Source organism: Camelus ferus, chromosome 32, assembly GCF_009834535.1.
Source record: "Camelus ferus isolate YT-003-E chromosome 32, BCGSAC_Cfer_1.0, whole genome shotgun sequence".
In the NCBI taxonomy this organism is placed as follows: domain Eukaryota; kingdom Metazoa; phylum Chordata; class Mammalia; order Artiodactyla; family Camelidae; genus Camelus; species Camelus ferus.
The window spans coordinates 8,028,270-8,046,756 of NC_045727.1; the positions used below are offsets into that span (position 1 = coordinate 8,028,270).

At 46.5% G+C, this 18,487-nt stretch overlaps 1 protein-coding gene across 3 annotated transcripts in view; it reads right to left on the minus strand.

The window, feature by feature from the left end:
* RNFT2 (ring finger protein, transmembrane 2) overlaps positions 1–18,487 on the minus strand; it is a 56,715-nt gene that overhangs the window by 37,887 nt on the left and 341 nt on the right. The window contains exons 2-7 of one of the 3 annotated variants that reach the window (XM_014562747.2): positions 16,449–16,621; positions 15,895–15,953; positions 12,241–12,719; positions 10,041–10,117; positions 6,868–6,968; positions 3,562–3,715 (exon numbers count right to left, since the gene is read on the minus strand). In XM_014562747.2, coding sequence (XP_014418233.2) covers positions 3,562–3,715; positions 6,868–6,968; positions 10,041–10,117; positions 12,241–12,719; positions 15,895–15,953; positions 16,449–16,472 — 894 coding nt within the window. In that variant the 5' untranslated portion in view covers positions 16,473–16,621. The other 2 variants (XM_014562748.2, XM_032471689.1) reach the window with 2 other exon arrangements.

Here is an 18,487-nt window from a genome sequence, read left to right on the forward strand (position 1 = left end):
GGCTTATTTCACTTAGCAAAATGCCCTCCAAGTCCATGCATGTTGCTGCAAATGGCAAAATTTCATTCTTTTCTAGGCTGAGTAGTATTCCACACACACACACACCCCACAGCTTATTTTGGATGTACATTTTGCATTCCCACTAGCACTGTCTGAGAGCTCCAAATCTTCCCCATTTCTGCCAACACTTGGTACGGTCAACCTTTTAAATTTTAGCCACTGTACCCCATGTGTGGTGATATATAACTGTGGTTTTAACTTTCATTTCTCTAAAGGCTAATGACGTGGAGCATCTTTTCAGGTACTTATACGCCATCGGTATATGTTCTTTGGTGAGGTGTTTGTTCAAACCTTTTGACCATTTATTCATGGGGTTGTAAAGAGTTCAATACGTCTGCTCTTTACAAAGGTGTGGCAGGATTTAGGGAAAGGAACAAGGGGTAGTGAAGCTCTCTCCACAGGCGGGAGCTGTAATCCCCCAGCCGGAAGGGAAGAGGGGAGGGTCAGGTTACCAGACTTCAAGAGGAAGCTGTCTGCGGAGTGCTGCCCATGATGGGAACTGTGTGTTGGCGCTTATCTCCCACATCTGCGAAAGGGGATGGGGAAACGGCACCTGCTTCATGGGGCTGTTGTGCGGATTTAACAAGTCAACGTGTGTAAAGTACAGCACCAACCCATGGGTGCCCAGCAGGGAGAAAACCAGGTATGGCCGGTAGAATAATAACCCCCCTAAAGCTGTCCGCATCCTAATCCCCAAAAGCTGTGAATAGGTTACCTTACACGGCAAAGGGGACTATGCAGACGTAACTAAGTTTACAGAGCTTGAGATGGGGAGATTCTCCAGACATGTTCAGTGTAACCACAAGGGTCCTTAGACGGAGGCAGGAGGGTCGGAGTCAGAGGAGATATGACGATGGAAGCAGAGGTCAGAGAGAGAGGAGAGAAGGACTCAACCTGCCAGTGCCAAGAGGGCAGGAGGGATGGAGGAGGGAATGCAGCCCTGTGGACACCTTGACTTCAGCTCAGTGAAACTCATTTTAGAACTGTGACCTCCATAACTGTAAGGTAATACATTTATGGTCCCTTACACCACCAACGTGGCTTAATGTGGCAATGTGTTATGGCTTCCATAGGAGACTAATACACCTCTGCCTCTTGCTCCTTTCAGGCTTCCCACTGGCTGAACCCAACTGGCAGCCAGGGGCCACAGGAGCCTGTTGATATAGTTCACCCAGCTCAGCTTCTAGGGCAGAGAGCAGGGCAAGAAAGGTGGAGAGTACCCCTCGAGGGGCAAGAGGAAGACATTCAGCACAATTATTACCCCCATTTTACAGATGAGGGAACTGAGACACAGAGAAACTAAGTTACTTATTCAAGGTCACACAGCTAGTTGGTGCAGAGCTGGCCATCATGAAGACTAAATAAAACTTAGAAGTATTGCAAATCATTCACTGAGCGCTTACTAATAATGCTGGGCATGAGGCAAAGATTTCCCACCAGAAACAGTTCTTATGAGGTTAGGACATAGGAAGAAGGTGCTATTATTGTCATCAGTTGACAGATGAGGAAACTAAGGCTCAGAGAGGTTTCATCATCTGCCCAAAGTCACACAGCTAGGATAGGATACAGCAGGGACCAGGATGTAGACACATCTGATGCTAACATCCACGTGTGTAGCCATCAGGCCATACTGCCACCTCCCTGGTGCTGACCTGACATGTGGCATGAGCTCAATGGGCAAATGATAATGGTTATTATGGTTTGGGGACAGGTGAGCAGGGAGGCATCTCAGGAATTCTTTAGACCTATTGTTTCCTCTCTTGCCTTTCTTCTCTGTCGCTTTTTTTTTTTGTCTTTATGCCATTTGAGACTTCCTGATTCTGGGCACCAGAGCTGTGGCTTTATCTAAGAAAACTGCTAAATTTTCTAGCATTTTGGCTCAACCAGATAAATTTGTGGTGGAGGTGAGGAGTAAAGGTGAGGTGTTGGGGGACAGAATTACCCTGGGGTGCAATAATAAGAGATATTTTTATTGATCTCTGCCCCCGGTTCCTGACCTAGAGTTCCTAAAAGCCCTTGTAAATTGGGGTGCTAGGAAAATCTTTCATTCTCACATTTAGTCTTTGATTCCAAGTTCCTGACACAGAGCTCCTAAGATCTTTGTAACTTCCTGAGTGATAGAAGCATCTGATGCTGACCTCCTAAATCCCTTGGCATTCCCTAGAGTGTCTTTTGTTCTGATGAGGGGGATCCTGGTGGGCTCCTGGGTAGGGGCTGGTCACCAGAAAGACTAAGCCATAATTAGAAGCTTGAGACTTTCAGCCATACCCCCATTATTCCAAAAAGTGGAGAGGGGCGGGAGGGGGACTTAAAAATCAATCATGCCAATGTGATAACACAGGGTCTGGAGACCTTCTGAGTTGGTGAACATATCTATAGGCTGGGAGGGTGATGCTCCCCAACTCCAAGGGCACAGAAGCTCCTGTGCTTGGGACTCTTCTGGACCTCACCCTAGAGATCTCTTCATCTATAACTTTCATTGTATCCTTTATTATAGAATAAATTGGTAAGTGTTTAAGAGTTTTCCTGAGTTCTGTGAGCTGCTCTAGCAAATGACTAAACCCAAGGAGGGGGTCGTGGTAACTCTGATTTATAGCTGGTCTAACAGAAGTACAGGTGACAATCTGGGACTTGCAGTTGGCATCTTATGGGACTGAGCCCTTAACCTGGGGATCTGACACTATCTCTAGGTAGACAGTGTCAGAATTGAGCGAAATTGTAGGACACTCAGCTGGTGTTGGAGAATTAGATGATGTGTGGAAAACCCACATGTCTGGTGGCAGAGGTACTGAGTGTGTGTGTGGACAGAAGAAACAAAGGAACACATTTTTCCTACATGCCTGGCCAATGATCTGATCAACTGTCAGTCAAGATGGACAGTCAATTCCAATATTCTCTTCTGCCAACCAACACCTGGGACAAATTCTGAGCTTTCTGATCTAATGATGGCATCTTTTCCCAGCCCTGCTCAGTCCTCTGAATTACAGTGGTTATTCCCCAACACCACCTCATCCCAACACGGGCCCACAGGCCTTTCCCTAAGGTACACAGTAAAGAATCATTGATCATTCCCTAACTGATCAGAGTTCTTTCCTTTCGAGCCTCGGTAGGTACTCTTTACAAAACACATCCTCAAAGCCACAAAGAGTCAAAACCCATAACAGCCATCCTTCCCTGGGAGAAAGCAGCACACAGTGCATGTCAATGTGCTTTTTTTCTTTCTCAGGTGAAATTTAGATGAAAACTGCATCAAGGGCAGCTTTGAACGATGAAACTTAGGAAATGGAGTTGGAGAGCAGAGGCGTGACAGGAGGGTGGTGACAACAAAGAGTCATGCTCAGCTTCAAGGAATCAGGAGAGGTTGGTAAAGGATCCACCAGCTCAGGAGCTGGTCATTTGATGTCCTGACATCAGCTCTGCCCAAGCCCACTCTTTCCTCCTCCAGAAGGTGCCCTGAATCCCCTGCATGATCAGCGTGACGGGGCCCCAGCCTGTGCCTACCTTGGACTTGACGGCCAGGATGATCTTAGGCAGGGCCACGACAAGGCACTTGAGGGCGATGGTGATATACTTCAGCACAAAGTCTGCGATCCCCACGATCCACAGCAGGTCGAAGAAGTCCAGGGTCTCTAGGTTAGGCTTCAGGAAGATGAGGCTGAGGGAGGGTTCAGAGAGTCAGGATGCTCACTTAGGATCACTGGCCCTTGTCAGCCCCTTCTAATCACTCTGGGAACCTTGTAAATATTACCTGTAGAAAGAGCACTCAGCTGGGAGTCAGACATCTCTGCCCTGTTGCTGAACCTGCTACTAACTTGCTGTGTGACCTCAGGTGGGTATCCTGACCTCTTTAAGCCTCTGTTCCCCTGAGAGTTAAACGATGAGATACACTTGGAGCATCATTAGTTAAGGTCCCCTCCAGTTTTATGTGTCCACAAGAGGCTTTACAAGAGGAAGTGGAAGGAGGGATGGAAGGAAGCCAAACAATACTATGAAAGAGGGAGAGAAAGAGGGAGGATCTGATGTGCAGACACTGTGCTAAGCTGTTTACTCACTGTATCTCATTGTCCTGCACAGTGAGCACTACTTATCCCCACTTTATAAATGAGACACTGAAGATTGGAGAGGTGAAGTCAGTTGCCCAAGGTCACTCTACGTGATAAGCATACAGGCATCAATATCAGACAAACCTGAATTTGAATCCAGGCTTCTCCATTTATTGGAGCCTAGACAAATAATGTTCTCTCTGTAAGCCTCACCAATAAAACGGAAATCGTTCCCTTCCTCATTGCGTTATTGGTGGCATTCAATAATGGACCTACTACAGACTCTGCCGGGCAGTACGGATGATGATAACATGTCTATGAGGCAGGTGCTGTTATCCACCCACTTTGCAGATGAGAAAACTGAGGCACAGGAAGGTAAAGTAACATGCATGAAGTACTACAACCATGAAGGGACAGTGGTGGATTCGAACCCAGGCACCCTGGCTACAGTTATTGCTGTCAATTCTTACTCTACTGCAGTGCCACTCGGAGTGTGTCAACCCATTTTACCCATCCGTGAGTGGGTAAGTCAACCTCACACTCAATTTCTGTACTTCCCTTCTTGGAGACAGACAACAAGCCATTCTGACACTGGCACAAGTCCACGGACCACATGTTGAGTAGCACTGCTCTCCACCACCTCAGAGAAGGATGATGTCACTTGTGGTAATAATATCTTGGCTCTTTACATCTTGCTGACCCTATTCTGAATGCTGTGTGTGTCTTAACTCATTTCATCTTCCCAAACGCTCTATGTGGTAGGCACTAGGATTATCCCATTTTGGGCTGGGGAATCTGGGGCACTATGACGTGGGATAAACTAGCATGTGGCATTTCAGTTAGAATGTGGAGCTAGGATTGGAACCAGCACCCAAACCATGCTGGTCCTCTTGCTTTTTTTCCCATTGGATTAGAGGCTCTGAGAAAAGGCCAGTCGGAGTTCTGCCTGTCCCCTCAAAAGCAGATAACAGTGCACACAACCCAGAGTGAACGCTTTCTAAATGCTTTCTACACACACTGCAGGGCTGGTGGAAAACGGTGCACATTGAGGTCCCCTGATGAGAGCATCCTAGGAACTGAGTGGTCTACTCTTTTATTTGTAAAAATCGATTTCTATTTATAACAAAAATCTTTGAAGAGCTAGAGTAGGGCAAAATCAATGAAAACAATCTATTTTGGCTATCTCTCAAGATACCTTCAGTGTCCTTCCACATCTGAGTTCTGTCTCCGTGGGATGCCTCGTCTCCAAGTTTGAGTCTGAGTTGCCATCCGCATTGTGATGCGGGGAGAGGCTGGCAGCCCTGAGCTCCCTTCTTTGCCTCTGCCCTTGTCCTTCCCTGGGAATATCCCAGGCTGGCTGGCTGACGTCTATGCCCTGCTTTTTTAATACTCATCTCTGATGGCAATAAAGTGAAGATCTGCCCTTCACTTTCCATTTTATCTCAGAGACGTCTATCTGTTCAATCCACCTGTTTGGGTTGTAATGTCGTCTTAGTGTTTTTTGTTTTGGCTTTTGGAGCAGGAAAGATGCCAAAGTGTTTTTCCGGATTGATCACTAAGTCCACTTATTTCTAATGTACACTATGAACTTTAATGGATGGATACATTTTATTGTCTGTTTTATGCCCTATTAGGCACCACCACCACCAACAGGTTTAGTAATTCATCATAAAAGAATTATATTAATTATGGCATGATTACAACATAGCAAATGTCTCACAGTTTCCCCAGTACTTTTCATGTATTTACAACATTTGCCTCTCTAATAATTAGCCTGTTCAGGTGGATAAGGCAAAACTTAACTTGGTCCTGGTTTCACAAATGCAAAAACTAGGAGGTTCAAAGAGTTTCCTTTAATTTGCCAAAGGGCAGAAAGCTGGTAAGGGGCAGGATGAAAGCCCTCTGACGCTGGTCATCAGACTTCAAATCCTGGGGAGATTCAAGCTTGTGGGTACCTACCAGGACTATGGCCCATTAGAAAGAATTTCATTAGGCCTCAGTTTCCTCACCTGTAAAATGGGGCCAGTAATATCCTGCTGGGTCACTGGGAGGGCAAAATAAGATAACAGCTGTTGGTATCACTTACAAACACACTCTAGACCACTGACATCAAGAAGGAAGGAGGCTTAGCTCTGTTGCTTTTTTCCCAAGCCACTGTTTCTCTTTGTGGGCTGCCAGTTTGACTCAGCCCTGGTTTGATGAGGGCACTGAGGTCTGAGCCTCTGAATGTGATCACACCTAGAGAATGGCATGAGCTGGAAATTCATCCAAGGTTCTGGGAAACTCCACCTTCTACACCCTCCACCAGGACTTTGATCTTCTGGGCCAGACAACTAATGCAGTGTGTGAGATGCATGTCGATGTCTTGGAACTAACTTCCCAAATTGCTTTTATGCAACTTCCAGTGGCCCCAGAAAGTGGGAAAACTGCTCATTCCTCAAAGTCCATTTTCAAAATAGATGGATGTGATCTGAAAGCTTGAATTGAGTTTCAGTCCTATCCTAGAGACTCTCACTAGCCAATCCTCCCCACCATGTACTATGTGGCTACTAGAAAATGCAAAATTGCACATGTGGCTTGCATTATAATATGACTTCTGGTCTAGGCGTGTGTGTATATAACAACAGGGTGGAATCTGAAAATTACAATGTACAATGTAATTACAATGCAAAGCCACTGCATTGTTCTGAAGTGAAAGGGCTGTGTGTCAAGGCTAACAAAGTCCCCCACTTTCCCACTGTGGGGGTCAGACTCCCCTGCTCACCTGTTGTACAGCTGCTGGGAACTGAATGTATAGAGCACATAGAGGGTGTTCCCCGCCAGAAAGGCCAAGATCCACAAGATGACCAGCACCGACCTCTTCTCCTAGAGACAAAGCAAGAGATCTGTGGGGAAGCTGAGCTGCCAAAGGTGAACCTGGCAAAACAGTTCAGAATGTTCCCCAACAAGGGGCAACTTTTCCCTTTTTCAAAGGTTCCAAGGAAACAGGGCTAACAGTGAAAGGAAAGGCATTGGCATCTTTCCATCCCACTGGAACCCAGAGGATGGTTTCAGACAAGGTAACAAAAATGTGGAAATCTGCTTGGAAAACTATTCAGAAAGGCAGGAGGGCAGCATGGTTAGCGAAAACAGACTCTGGAGCTGGATGGCCTTGGTTCAAATCTTTGGTCTGCTACCTGGGGGTTGTCCAAGCTTGGGCAAGTTACTTAAACTTTCTGTATTTCTCTTTCCTCATCTGTAAAATGGGTATATATTGCACTCTCTTATAGAGTTGTGAGAATTAATGTACATTAAAACACTCAGAACAGTGCCTGGTATGTAGGAATCATTAGTTTACATTTACTGTTAGGAACTGACGCACAGAGAAATTCAGTAACTCTTGCTCAAGGGCACATGTTTCAGCCTCATTGCCCTTGTTAAAAAATCTCATTTTGTTTTGTTAAGGGTTAAGTAAACTTTATAAATGTAAACATTCAGTCTGGTATGGGTGCATACTTCAGGCTCACTAAGGGGTAAGAACCTGTCATTCTGACTTTAAACCCAGCAGTAGATTCAGATCGACAGGTTGGAAACTTCTGTTCTCACTTTTTCTAGCATAAACCCCTGGGCTACTGCCCCAGACTGACCATTAGACGTAGGGCCACATTTATAGAATTAAATTCATACTCATACACGTGGCTGTCAAAGCCCTTTGCAATCCAGCCCTGTCTTCTCTTTCTCCCAGCCTTGTTTCTGATCAGCCCCCAGGAAGACAAGCCGGGAAACCGTCTCGTTTTGCTGTTTCTTAGTTTCTCAGCCTAAGAGCAACCCTAGGAGATTTCTGGAGGCAGGCTCCTGCCTGTGTAGCTTGGGATACATCACTGGACCCTCATACTCCTGATTCTCAAAAGCTTGTCTTTTCTTGGACCAAGGCAGCTGCATTGCTGGAATAAGATGAGGTCATAACTTTCCCAGCGTGACCTTCCCTATGGTTTCAGTAAATGATCCACTGTCTCCAGACATAGCTCAGTGCCCCACACACTGTTATGATGCACATTTCCATAGAGTAGACAAAATAAATGCATCTCCATCCATCCATTATTCCAGGAGTGGTCAAGGTTAACTGCCCGAGAAACCACCTCCCACCAACCAACTGCTCTTATCAATGTGATTAATCCACTCGGCAGCCCTTTTTACCCCAATAAATAATAGATTCCAGTTTAGTCCCCTGTAAATCCAAACCCAAAGTGAAGAGAAAGGGAATTAGCAATGCCGGGAGAAGCCAGACTCAGAAGGACAAAAATGGAGTACTTCTCTAGCAGTAAGCTGAGATTCCTAAGGTCACACAGACTCTCTTTAACAAAAATACACGCAGACAGCCAAAACATTGCCTGTGTCTTCACAGAGTTCAAGGACCCCTCGAAGCCTATCCACATATACAGGTATGCCCTTACCCTTAAAATTCAAGTCAGGGCTCAATTCAGATGTCACTGCAATCAAGAAGAGCCAGTCACAATAGCCTCCCACCATGGTGTTGATCAACCTACTGCTCTAACAGCAGCAGAAAGGGGTTTGCATGAAGAAGATGAGACTAAGGGTCAAGAAGAACCTCTGTCTCCATGCCCAACTCTGGACTTCAATGTGCTCATGTCTCCAATGGAGACTGAGCTGCCCTCCATGCCTCATGGAGGCCCAGGTGGCTCTCAGAAAGCAGATGACCCCGAAGGAGGGTCAGAGAGGATGGTGACTGTTACAGGATCACACGTGCAGTAGAAAACACAGGCTTGTTAAAAATAGCTCAATTACACAGTTCCTATAAGCCAGGAACCACGCTGAACACCTTCCATGCATGATCTCATTTAATACTCACAATGGGTGTATGAAGCTGGTGTGGAAGTTCCTCTTCCAGAGACAGCACCTGGGGCTGAGATCACGGAAATAACCTGTCCAAGGACTTGCAGGAGCTGGGATTTGAACCTGGCGGGGAGCACAGGCTCTGGGCTCAATGCCTGGGTTCATATCCTGATGCCACCCTTTGTCCTGGCTGTGTGGCTTTAGGCAAGAAACTCAGTTCTTAGTCAAGAAATTCTGGGTCACTGTTTCCTCATTGGGAAAATGAGTTAAGAATAATTCTGCCTCACTCCCAGGTTGCTGGAATGAATGTGCAAGATGAGCTGTGTAACGGGCCGAGCACTGGGCTGGACACAGTTAGTGCTCAGCAGGTATCAGACAGGGCATTCGGGATGATGGTGGTGAAGCCACATGGCCACTCAGCAGTGCCAGTAGGATGACCTTAACCATGAGAGTGGGTAGGAAGTGAGCTAACTGGTTGAATGCCAGGAGGGTAATGGGACTGGGCCAGGGGCTCATGGGAGAGATGTTACTACTGGAAGGCTGGAGCAGAAGGATGGCAAATCCAGGAATCTGCCCGGGGTGGGAGGTAGAAGATGGGCCTCCTAAAGATGTCACCGTCCTAATCTCTACAACTTACGAATACATGGCAAATGCAATGTGGGCTGCAGGTGGAATTAAGGTTGCTAATCAGCTGACTGTGCAATGGGGAGTGTCTCCTGGATTATCTGGGGTGGGGGGCAATGCTATCACAGGGGTCCCTAAAAGTGGAAGAGGGAGACAGAAGAGGTGCATCAGAGGGAGATGTGTCTGTAGAAGGATGGTCACAGAGATGCAACAGTGCTGGCTCGAAGGAGGATGATAGGGATGTGAGCCAATGAACGTGGGTGACTTCTAGAACCTGGAAAGGGCGAGGAAAGAGACTGACCTCTGAACCCTCCAGAAGGAATGGAGTCCTGCTGACACCTTGATCTTAGGCTAGAGGGCCCCACTTCAGACTTCTGATCTACAGAACTGTGAGGTCATACACTTCGGTTGTTTCAAGTCATGAAGTTTGTGGTCGTTCATTACAGCAGCCCTAGGAGACTAATTTGCCAGGTGACTCACCTTGAGGGAGACTTGTTCTCGGAGTGTTGAGTTGGCATAGGCGAAGGTGCTGGCCATCCCGATGCACACGGCAATGCCTGCGAGACAGAGGCGGGGCCGAGACCACCCACTCAGACCCATCAGGCTGTGAGCAACTGTTAAAAAGACACATCCTGAGTCCCCTCGGAGCTGACACGCTAACCACAGAGAGAGAGAGAAAATCCCATTTCTGGGGCACTGGGGCCGCCAGGTGTATCACTGGAAACCCTGAACCACTGAGAACAGGCTTCTGACTTAGGGATGGGATTGAGGCCACTGTGGGGGTATTTTATAGAACCAGGTAGAAGCATGGGCTGTGCAGTCTGGTAAGACCTGAGTTCAAATCTTGGCTCTGCCACCTCCTCTCTGTGTAAGCTTGGCTCAGTCACTGCACCTCTCTGAGCCCGTTTCCTCCTCTGTAAAACAGACAAAATAACAGGACTTACTTCACGAAGGGATACTGCTCAGAGTGCACAATCTCCAGCTGTTAGTAAATGGGGCCTATTTTTCTTTCTACTTTCATAAAGAATCCAAGACATGTGATCTGTAGTAAAAGCACATGTAGAAAAAGACCCCCACACCATAAAAAATTAAAGTTTCATGTTAAAGGGGAAAAAATTCCTGGCTGACAGGAAAACATGACCCTTGCAGAGGCGGGGAAAGAACTGAATTTTATTCCACAATTTGCCAAGCTATAATCTTGGAATTCTCCCTGAATAGGGCTTTTCCAATCCTACTTTTTGTTCTCTGTGGACAGGATTCTGCTTCCACACAACATGCAGAACTCCACGTGACTGGATTTCACTTTTATTTTTTACTTTTTATTTATTTTTTACTTTTTAAAAAAAATAGTACATGTAATCCAGGTATTTTCCAAGATCTGCCTTGTAAAAGACGTGTTTCTTCACCAAAAACATACAAAATCAAAGCTAGTAGCCCCACAGTCCTCTCTTATATTCTCCTCTTTGATTAAACAAACAAATCTGCCAACTGAAAAAGAAAATGACCATACTCGAGAATACAGCTTGGTTGTGAGTTTGCTGGAATTCAGGGTAAGGGGGAATAGGTCGGCTTCCATTTCTAGCAATAGAAAGGGAGGGACTGACATAGCAGCACCCCAAAAAGGAAGGAGTGATCTGAGTGAGCTGGAAGTCACCAGAAAGGGGCAAATAAGACACGATGGCCTAATCTCCTCTAGATATCTTCCTGTGGGATGCAGTAGGCCATGAGATAATTCCTACCGAAATTTCTACCATAAGACTAAAACGAGAGCTTAAAACTCTCCAGGGCACAGCAGCATCATGATCTAGTAACAGTAAGTAACAGAGATAATTTAAATAACAGTCGACCAGCAATCACATTTATTGAATGTTAAGTGTGTGTCAGGTACTAGGCTAAGCCCTTATGAATCATTATCTTACTTTCTGATAACAATAGGTCGTACTTATTGAGCACTTGCTATGTGCAGGGTTCTATGTTAAGTATTTCACGGGTATTAATAATGAATATGATAAAAATAATCATCTATTCTCACATAGCACTTACTCTCTGCCAGGCACTGTCCCAAATGCTTTACAGATATTAACTCATTTCACCTCACTGCAATCTCACAAAAGCAGAAACTGTACATATACTGTAACAGTATACATAACATACTATTATATTATATGTATATAATAGTATACATAATGTATTATATTATAGTATATGTATAGCTATAATGCATGTATACAATATATGTAATAGTACATATAATACATATAGTAGTATATATAGTATTATAATCCCCATTTTATGGATGATGGGACTGAGGCACAGAGAGTTTACATAATGTAGCCAGTGTCACACAGCTAGGAAGGGGCAGGGCCTGGATCCAGACTGGAGCAGTTTGAACTAAGTAGTATACTCCTTCACATCACCCAACCAGCTGAGGAAGTCTCTATCACAACCCCTACTGGGCAGATGAGGAAGCTGAGGCTCAGAGAAGGTGACTGACTTGCCTGAAGTCACACAGCTAGCTGGCCAGGATTTGAACCCAGTTCTGACTCAGAATTCCAGACTCCCAAGCACTTTGCACCATGAAGACCTCTACTGCCTTCCCTTGGCACCTAGGATAGAGAACCCCCACCCCACCCCGTAGGTAAAGCCACAGGCTGCAATCTCTGCATCCCCCCGGACTCACCAAGCTTATGCTGGAAGCAAACTTTGGCCAGAAGGATCAGGATGAATGGCAGGCCTTTCTGGAGCCAGCAGATTACAGCCTTCAGCTCGGACAGGGCTGGGGCAGGCGTCCCCGGCTGCTCATCGCCCCCCTCATCGGAGTGTGCACGGTGGTCCCCGCCAACATGCTGCAGTAGGGAGCCCCCACGGTGGCCACCATGGTGGAAGTGGTGATGGGGCTGGCGGTGGTGGTAGGCGCCCCCTTCGCCGCGACCCCCGCCTTCCTCCCTGGATGCAGGCATCTGGATGAACACGTCCCCGCCGCTAGCCGAGGCCCCCAGCACCAGGCTGGATGGGAACGGGGTGGCAGGGAGGCTGCCAGTGGGAAGGCCGGATAAGCCTGAGAAGAGTGCTGGTGGGGAGGCTGCTTCTGCCTTCAGACTCTCAAAGACGCCCCCTTCATCCACACTAGCCTCTGAGCTGAGCGCTTGGCTGCGATTTCTGGGCCAGAAGGGAGGAAAAAGTCTAGCTAGCACTCAGGCACAAAATGACACCAGAGGAAGGCTACAGGGGGAGGTTTTACACTGCTTCCACATTCGACTGTATATAATCTATTCACTCAGAGACCAGGGTGCATTAAAAAAACAAAAACAAAAGCATACGTTCGATTATTTCAATAGCCCACTAAAAGGGCTTCCCATTTGAAACTCCTTCCTGTGGTCTTGGATAAACTCTAGAGATAGGGACTAATATCATTCCCATTTTACAGATAGAGAGACCAACACTCAGAGAGATGAACTTGCTGGATGCCCTGGATTATCTGGGCCTGAACTTCAAATTCATCATGTGCCCTCTTCTCACTAGCCAAGAGCTTCCTACTGTAGGGCCTTTGCCCAGGCCGGCCCCTTCACCAGCTGTCTACCCACACCCCACACTGCCCACCTGGGTAACCTATGCTCATGAGTCAGACTTCAGTTCGAATCTCTCTTGCTGGGTGGAGCCTTGCCTACCACCCACACGACAGTCTCCTTGTTCTTTGCCCTCACTGCACCCTGACCTCCTCTGCATGGGACTGATCAGTTATTGTTCTACTGCTTACCTGTGCCTCTCAACCCTGGGCATACGTTATAATTACTCGGGGGAACTTTTGAAAAACACCAGTGCCCTAGACCCAGTGTTGACCAACTGAGTCAAAATTTTTGGGGGTGGACCCCAGCATCTCTGTCTTCAGAGCCCTCGGGGTGATTCTAACAGGCAGTCAGCACTGAGAACAGCACTTTAAATTGGGCTCTGCTCCCTGAGGTCAAAGGCCATGATCTGGCTCCCCTGTGGATCTCCTCTACCCAGCACAATGCACCTGGCACATAGAATATGCTCAATAAATATTATTTGAGATAATGAATGAGCATACTAAAGGCTCTGAGAAGGCCTGCAAGTGAAAAAATTAACTCTGTTTAAACCTAGTGTTTCCCCAACTTATTTGACCACAGGATTGTTTCCATGGAAAACCTATTCACATCTTGCAGAACACCTGTGAAATTCAGCAGGGGAGATGTCGGTCTGGAGAAATCTTGGGGTTGGCTTCATTGGCCTTACTAACTTGACCTGGGGGTAACATAAAGCTGGTGAGAGGGAGGGAACCTGAAGATGCCTACCCACTCCCCGACCTCCCATGGCCCATCATCCCTGCTGGCTCCAGAAGTCCAGGAAATGTGTGGTCCTGCTCCCTTGGGTCTGGGATAATAATAACAATAGTATTAATAATGACAACAACAACTAACACCATGGATATGATCCTCAGGGGGCCTTGAGCTTTCTCTGTACTTCAAGAAGCTAAGCTCAGAAAGCAGGAGTCCTGGCAGGTGCCCACAGTGGCCCACCCTCTCTCCCTCACTGCCCCATGGGGCCCTGGAAACCTCCTTCCCACCTTGAGCTGGCCAGCACTCTGCGTTCACTGGGCTCAGGTGCCTCCAGTACAACCAGAGAAGACTCAACCCACCAAGGGCCTTTTTATAGCTAGCCTCCCTTCCCCTGGCCTCTCCCCAGCATCCAGCCGAGATTTCAGCCTAAATGGGAAAGAACATTCCTTAGAGGGCAGAGGCTGTGCTTCTAACTTAACCACTTAAGGGTTAGAGTGTGAGGCAGCCTGGGAAAGGAGAGGATCCACCCAAGCAGCTGAAATGTGGTGTCTCAGAGAAAAGACTGTGTGGGGTCAAATGGACCAGGGCCCAAATCTCAGCCCTGCCACTTCCTGACTGTGTGACTTCAGGTCACTTACTTATCCTCTCTGAGCCTCGGTTTCCTCATCTGTAAAATGGTAGTAAAAACAGTCCTGACTTCTGCAGGCTCATGTGAAGGTGACACAGTGGCCTTGGTTTTTTCTGGCATGGTCTCTGCCCCCAAAGATCTCGTGATTCACTTGAGAGTAGACAGTAATTCTGTCTCCAAAGGCTGGAAAAGCTCCAAGAGCCATGCTTATTATATGCCAGATGCTGTGTTTGTGTCTTTTCATACTCATTCACTCATTTATAAGCAACCCTGAGTTTTGTTACCTGCCACTTATGGATGGGGAAACCGAGGCCTAGAGGTGAAGGTGCTTGCCAAAGGCACTGAAGTGGGAGGTCGCTAAACTGGGATTTTTGGCCAAGGGTTGTCTGACTTAAGGCCAGTGTTCTTCCCTGAAGAACAGGCAGGCTTGATGCAAAATTCAGCCCCAATGTTGGGACTGGTGGATACTCTTTGTGATTTTGTAGCCAACCTCAGTATTGCAGGGGACCTGGAATATGATGTGAGGGAGGGAAAGTTTGGCTGCCTCCTCCTTGGATGTAGGCACTAGAATGGTGGGGGTCTGGGACTGGAAGACTATCACAACCTGAGAACAGGTCCCCAGGGTCTGTACTCTCCTGGGCTTAACGAGATAGAAATTCTAGCTCCTGAGTGTTATAACTGTGTTTTCTCAGATTCTGTATTTGTCTATTTGGCATCTACTCATTTTGGGCCCAACTAATGGGCAACATTGTGTACAACTCCCCTATGATCCAGAGCTCAGATCCCAACCACCTCCTTAATCTAACTTACATCCTCAGCCAATATATCCTCTGCCCCAAGTTACCCAGGGCCAGGTCCCAGAAAACTAGAGACCACTCCTGTAGCTTAGAGCCCACCAACATCATTCAGACTAGTCAGTCCTAAGCTGCTTCCCGTGCCTTGCCCTACTTTGTGTGGAAAACACAATAAACGCTGTGACCTGTGCTTTCCCTTTGCTCCTTTCTGCCTCCTGACTGACCCTGGTGATTCCCAGGTGGCCCTGAGTGGTGCCTGGCATGCCCTCTCCTCTTGGGAAATGCAAGTAATAAAAATCTCCTTTCAATGTCATCAGCCTCGCCATGTTACCACTCAGACCCCTGGATAAATGAAAATCCCCTGGGCACAATCACTGCGACAACAAGTCAAGTGGCTCACCGGTTGCACAGGCTTTGAGAATTACCATCACAGCAACAGCAAGCTGTCATGTGTTGAAGGGGTGGGGCCATCACTGTGCAAAGCAGTTTCCCATCAGATCTCCTTTGCAATTCTGACAAGGAGCCCTGAGGGGCAGGTATTATTCAATCCAGCTTTGGGTTGCCTCTGACCACTCTAAGCCCAGAGCCCTCAGATGGAATGAGGGGATTCCTACCTTTCGGGTGGAATGTTATCCGTGTTGCTGCTGTGGCGTCTCTGCATTTTCCTTAAGACCTAAAAGTCAACATATGGCATGAGCCAGAGTCTCCCCACACTCCCAGATTGCCATGGTAACCGTAAACAAGGACTATTTGTCTCTTACATCCCTAGAGCTCACTGACATTTTGCACACCGTGTTTTGATCTGCTATACCATTCCACCCTCAAATCAACGTTCTGTCCCATGAGGAAAGTGTCATCACCCCTTTTCACAGATAAGGAGGAGAAGCCCGGAGGTAGAGGAAGTTGCTACATGAGAGAAGAAAGCAGTGAACTGGGCAGCAAAGAAATGTTGCAGGTGAAGTGAGCAGCAGACTGATAGGAGATATGGATTCTGGACTGATACAACCCCTCATTTGTGACCCTAGGCAAATCAGTAATCTCTTTGTGGCCTCAGAATCCCCATGGTTAAATGGAAGGTGGGTGAAGTGTCTGAACTCAAAGCTTCCTTTCAGCTCTCACATTTAATAAAGTGGGAATGAAGATGTGAATTCTCAGGGAGACAGGTCACCTGGCTGACTGTGAGGAACCACATGGACTTTAGAACTCCATGTTGATGACACCTGAGGTGGGTATGTGGGGCTCCAGATCAGGGTGTGACCACTGGATTCCAGAGAAAGCAGGCCTCTTCTTCCTCTCTAAAGGGATGCCCAGGTCACAGGAGCTTACCAAAGCCTCCAAACCCTGGAAGGAACAGAACACTTAAGTGAAAAGTCCACGAGATGCCTGGAACCTGAGACTATGCCTTACAGCTTCATGGGTAGCTATCAGTAGATGGTTCTGTTGCCTCCATATCTCTGGTTAGCCTCTCACCGATCCCTCCTTGGGACCCTTGAGGATGGTTATGATTTTAAAGGATCTTATCCTGTTGTCAAGCCCTGAGTCCTGATTAAGGAATACAAAAAACATGTGTTAGGCCCTCTGAAGGCTACCCACTGCAATCTGAATAAAACCCAAGCTCTGCTCCTGGCCTACAAGTTAGGCCTGATGTAGCCTCACCTGTTTCCAACCTCATTTCTTCCACTCTCCCTATAACTACTCTCCTCCAACTACACTGGCCTTTAAAAAATTTTTTCCCCAGTTTTATTAGGTAGAATTGTCACAATTTGACTGCACATATGCAATATATATTGCACGTAAATACATATACACATTATACTGTGCATATTTTTAAATTTTACATTTATGTACTATTCATGGTTTCTAAGTATGTTTAGAGCTTTAGCTTTTTAAACTTAAGAAAGGAATAAAGCCAACCACAAAATAAGAATTAATTCAAAAAGATATACCCCGCTATTAACAGCAATATTGTTTATAACTGCCAAGATATGGAAACATCCAAAGTGCACAGTAATAGATGAATGGATAAAGAAGATGCAGCATATACAAGTAATGGAATACAACTCGCCTATAAGAAAGATATTTTGCCATTTGCAGCCCTTCATTCACTTCACACTGGCCTTTTTGTTTTTCAAACAAGCCAGCTTGTCCCTGCCTCAGGGCCTTTGTCCTTGCTGCTCCCTCTCCCTAGAATGCTTTTCCTTCTGGCTCCTTCAGGTCAAATGTCACCTCTTCCCAGAGGCCATCTCATCTCACCATCCTGACCCAACATACATTGACCTGTTTTACCTTCTTCATAACACTTATTTATTTACATGTTTTCTTATTTATTGGTGATCTGTCCCCCATTAGAATGTCAACTCCATAAAAGCAAGAATCTGTCTGCCTGGTTTGCCCCTCTGTCTCCACATCCAGAACACTGCCTGGCACAGAGTAGCACTCAACAGGTATTTACTCAATGAGTAGAACATCAAAGGGTCTCTCACTTATCATTTTTTATATCCGTTGCTCCCTCCCTAATCTTTCATCCCAGAGGAGAAATAAAGGCCAGAGACTTTACATGCATTAGTTTAGCTTCCTTGAATACTTTTTGGTACCAGAACAAATGATGGTATCTAAGCTTAGTTCAGAGCACCATAATCGGCTGTTGAGAGACCAGCTTTCTTCAGGGGACAGCATTGGTGTTACCAGGGCCGCTGATTAGAGAGAAAACCCACCAGCTACGCCTCCTTTCTCTTTTGGAAAAAATCAGCCAAGAAATGGGTCAGTAGCACCATCTTCACCTATCAAGGAAAGCTCATCGTGTAAATATTTTTCAAGAACTTGCAATCTCGGCTTAATGCTCTCCTTGCAATGATTTCTCATCACCTGCAAACCCTTGGGGAAAATAAAATACAGAATCCCAAGTTTCCATCCACAAATTTGACACAGCCTCCTTAGTCAAATACCCAAGATTCCACTCTCAGACGCTCACTTTCGAAGAGGCTTCAGACTCTGTTAGAAGCAGGCCTTACATAATTATTCCCAATATCGAATTCTGGAATAAAATTTTTGCACATGGAATGCATCTGAATGAATAAAATGCCTTTTCACTCTCTGCTCCATACATCAGACTATATCTCTAAGAGGGATTTCACCAAGAGTTTACAGTATATGAGATGTTTTAAGCTGCATCCCCGGGCCGTAACATGACTGCACAGAAATGCACGC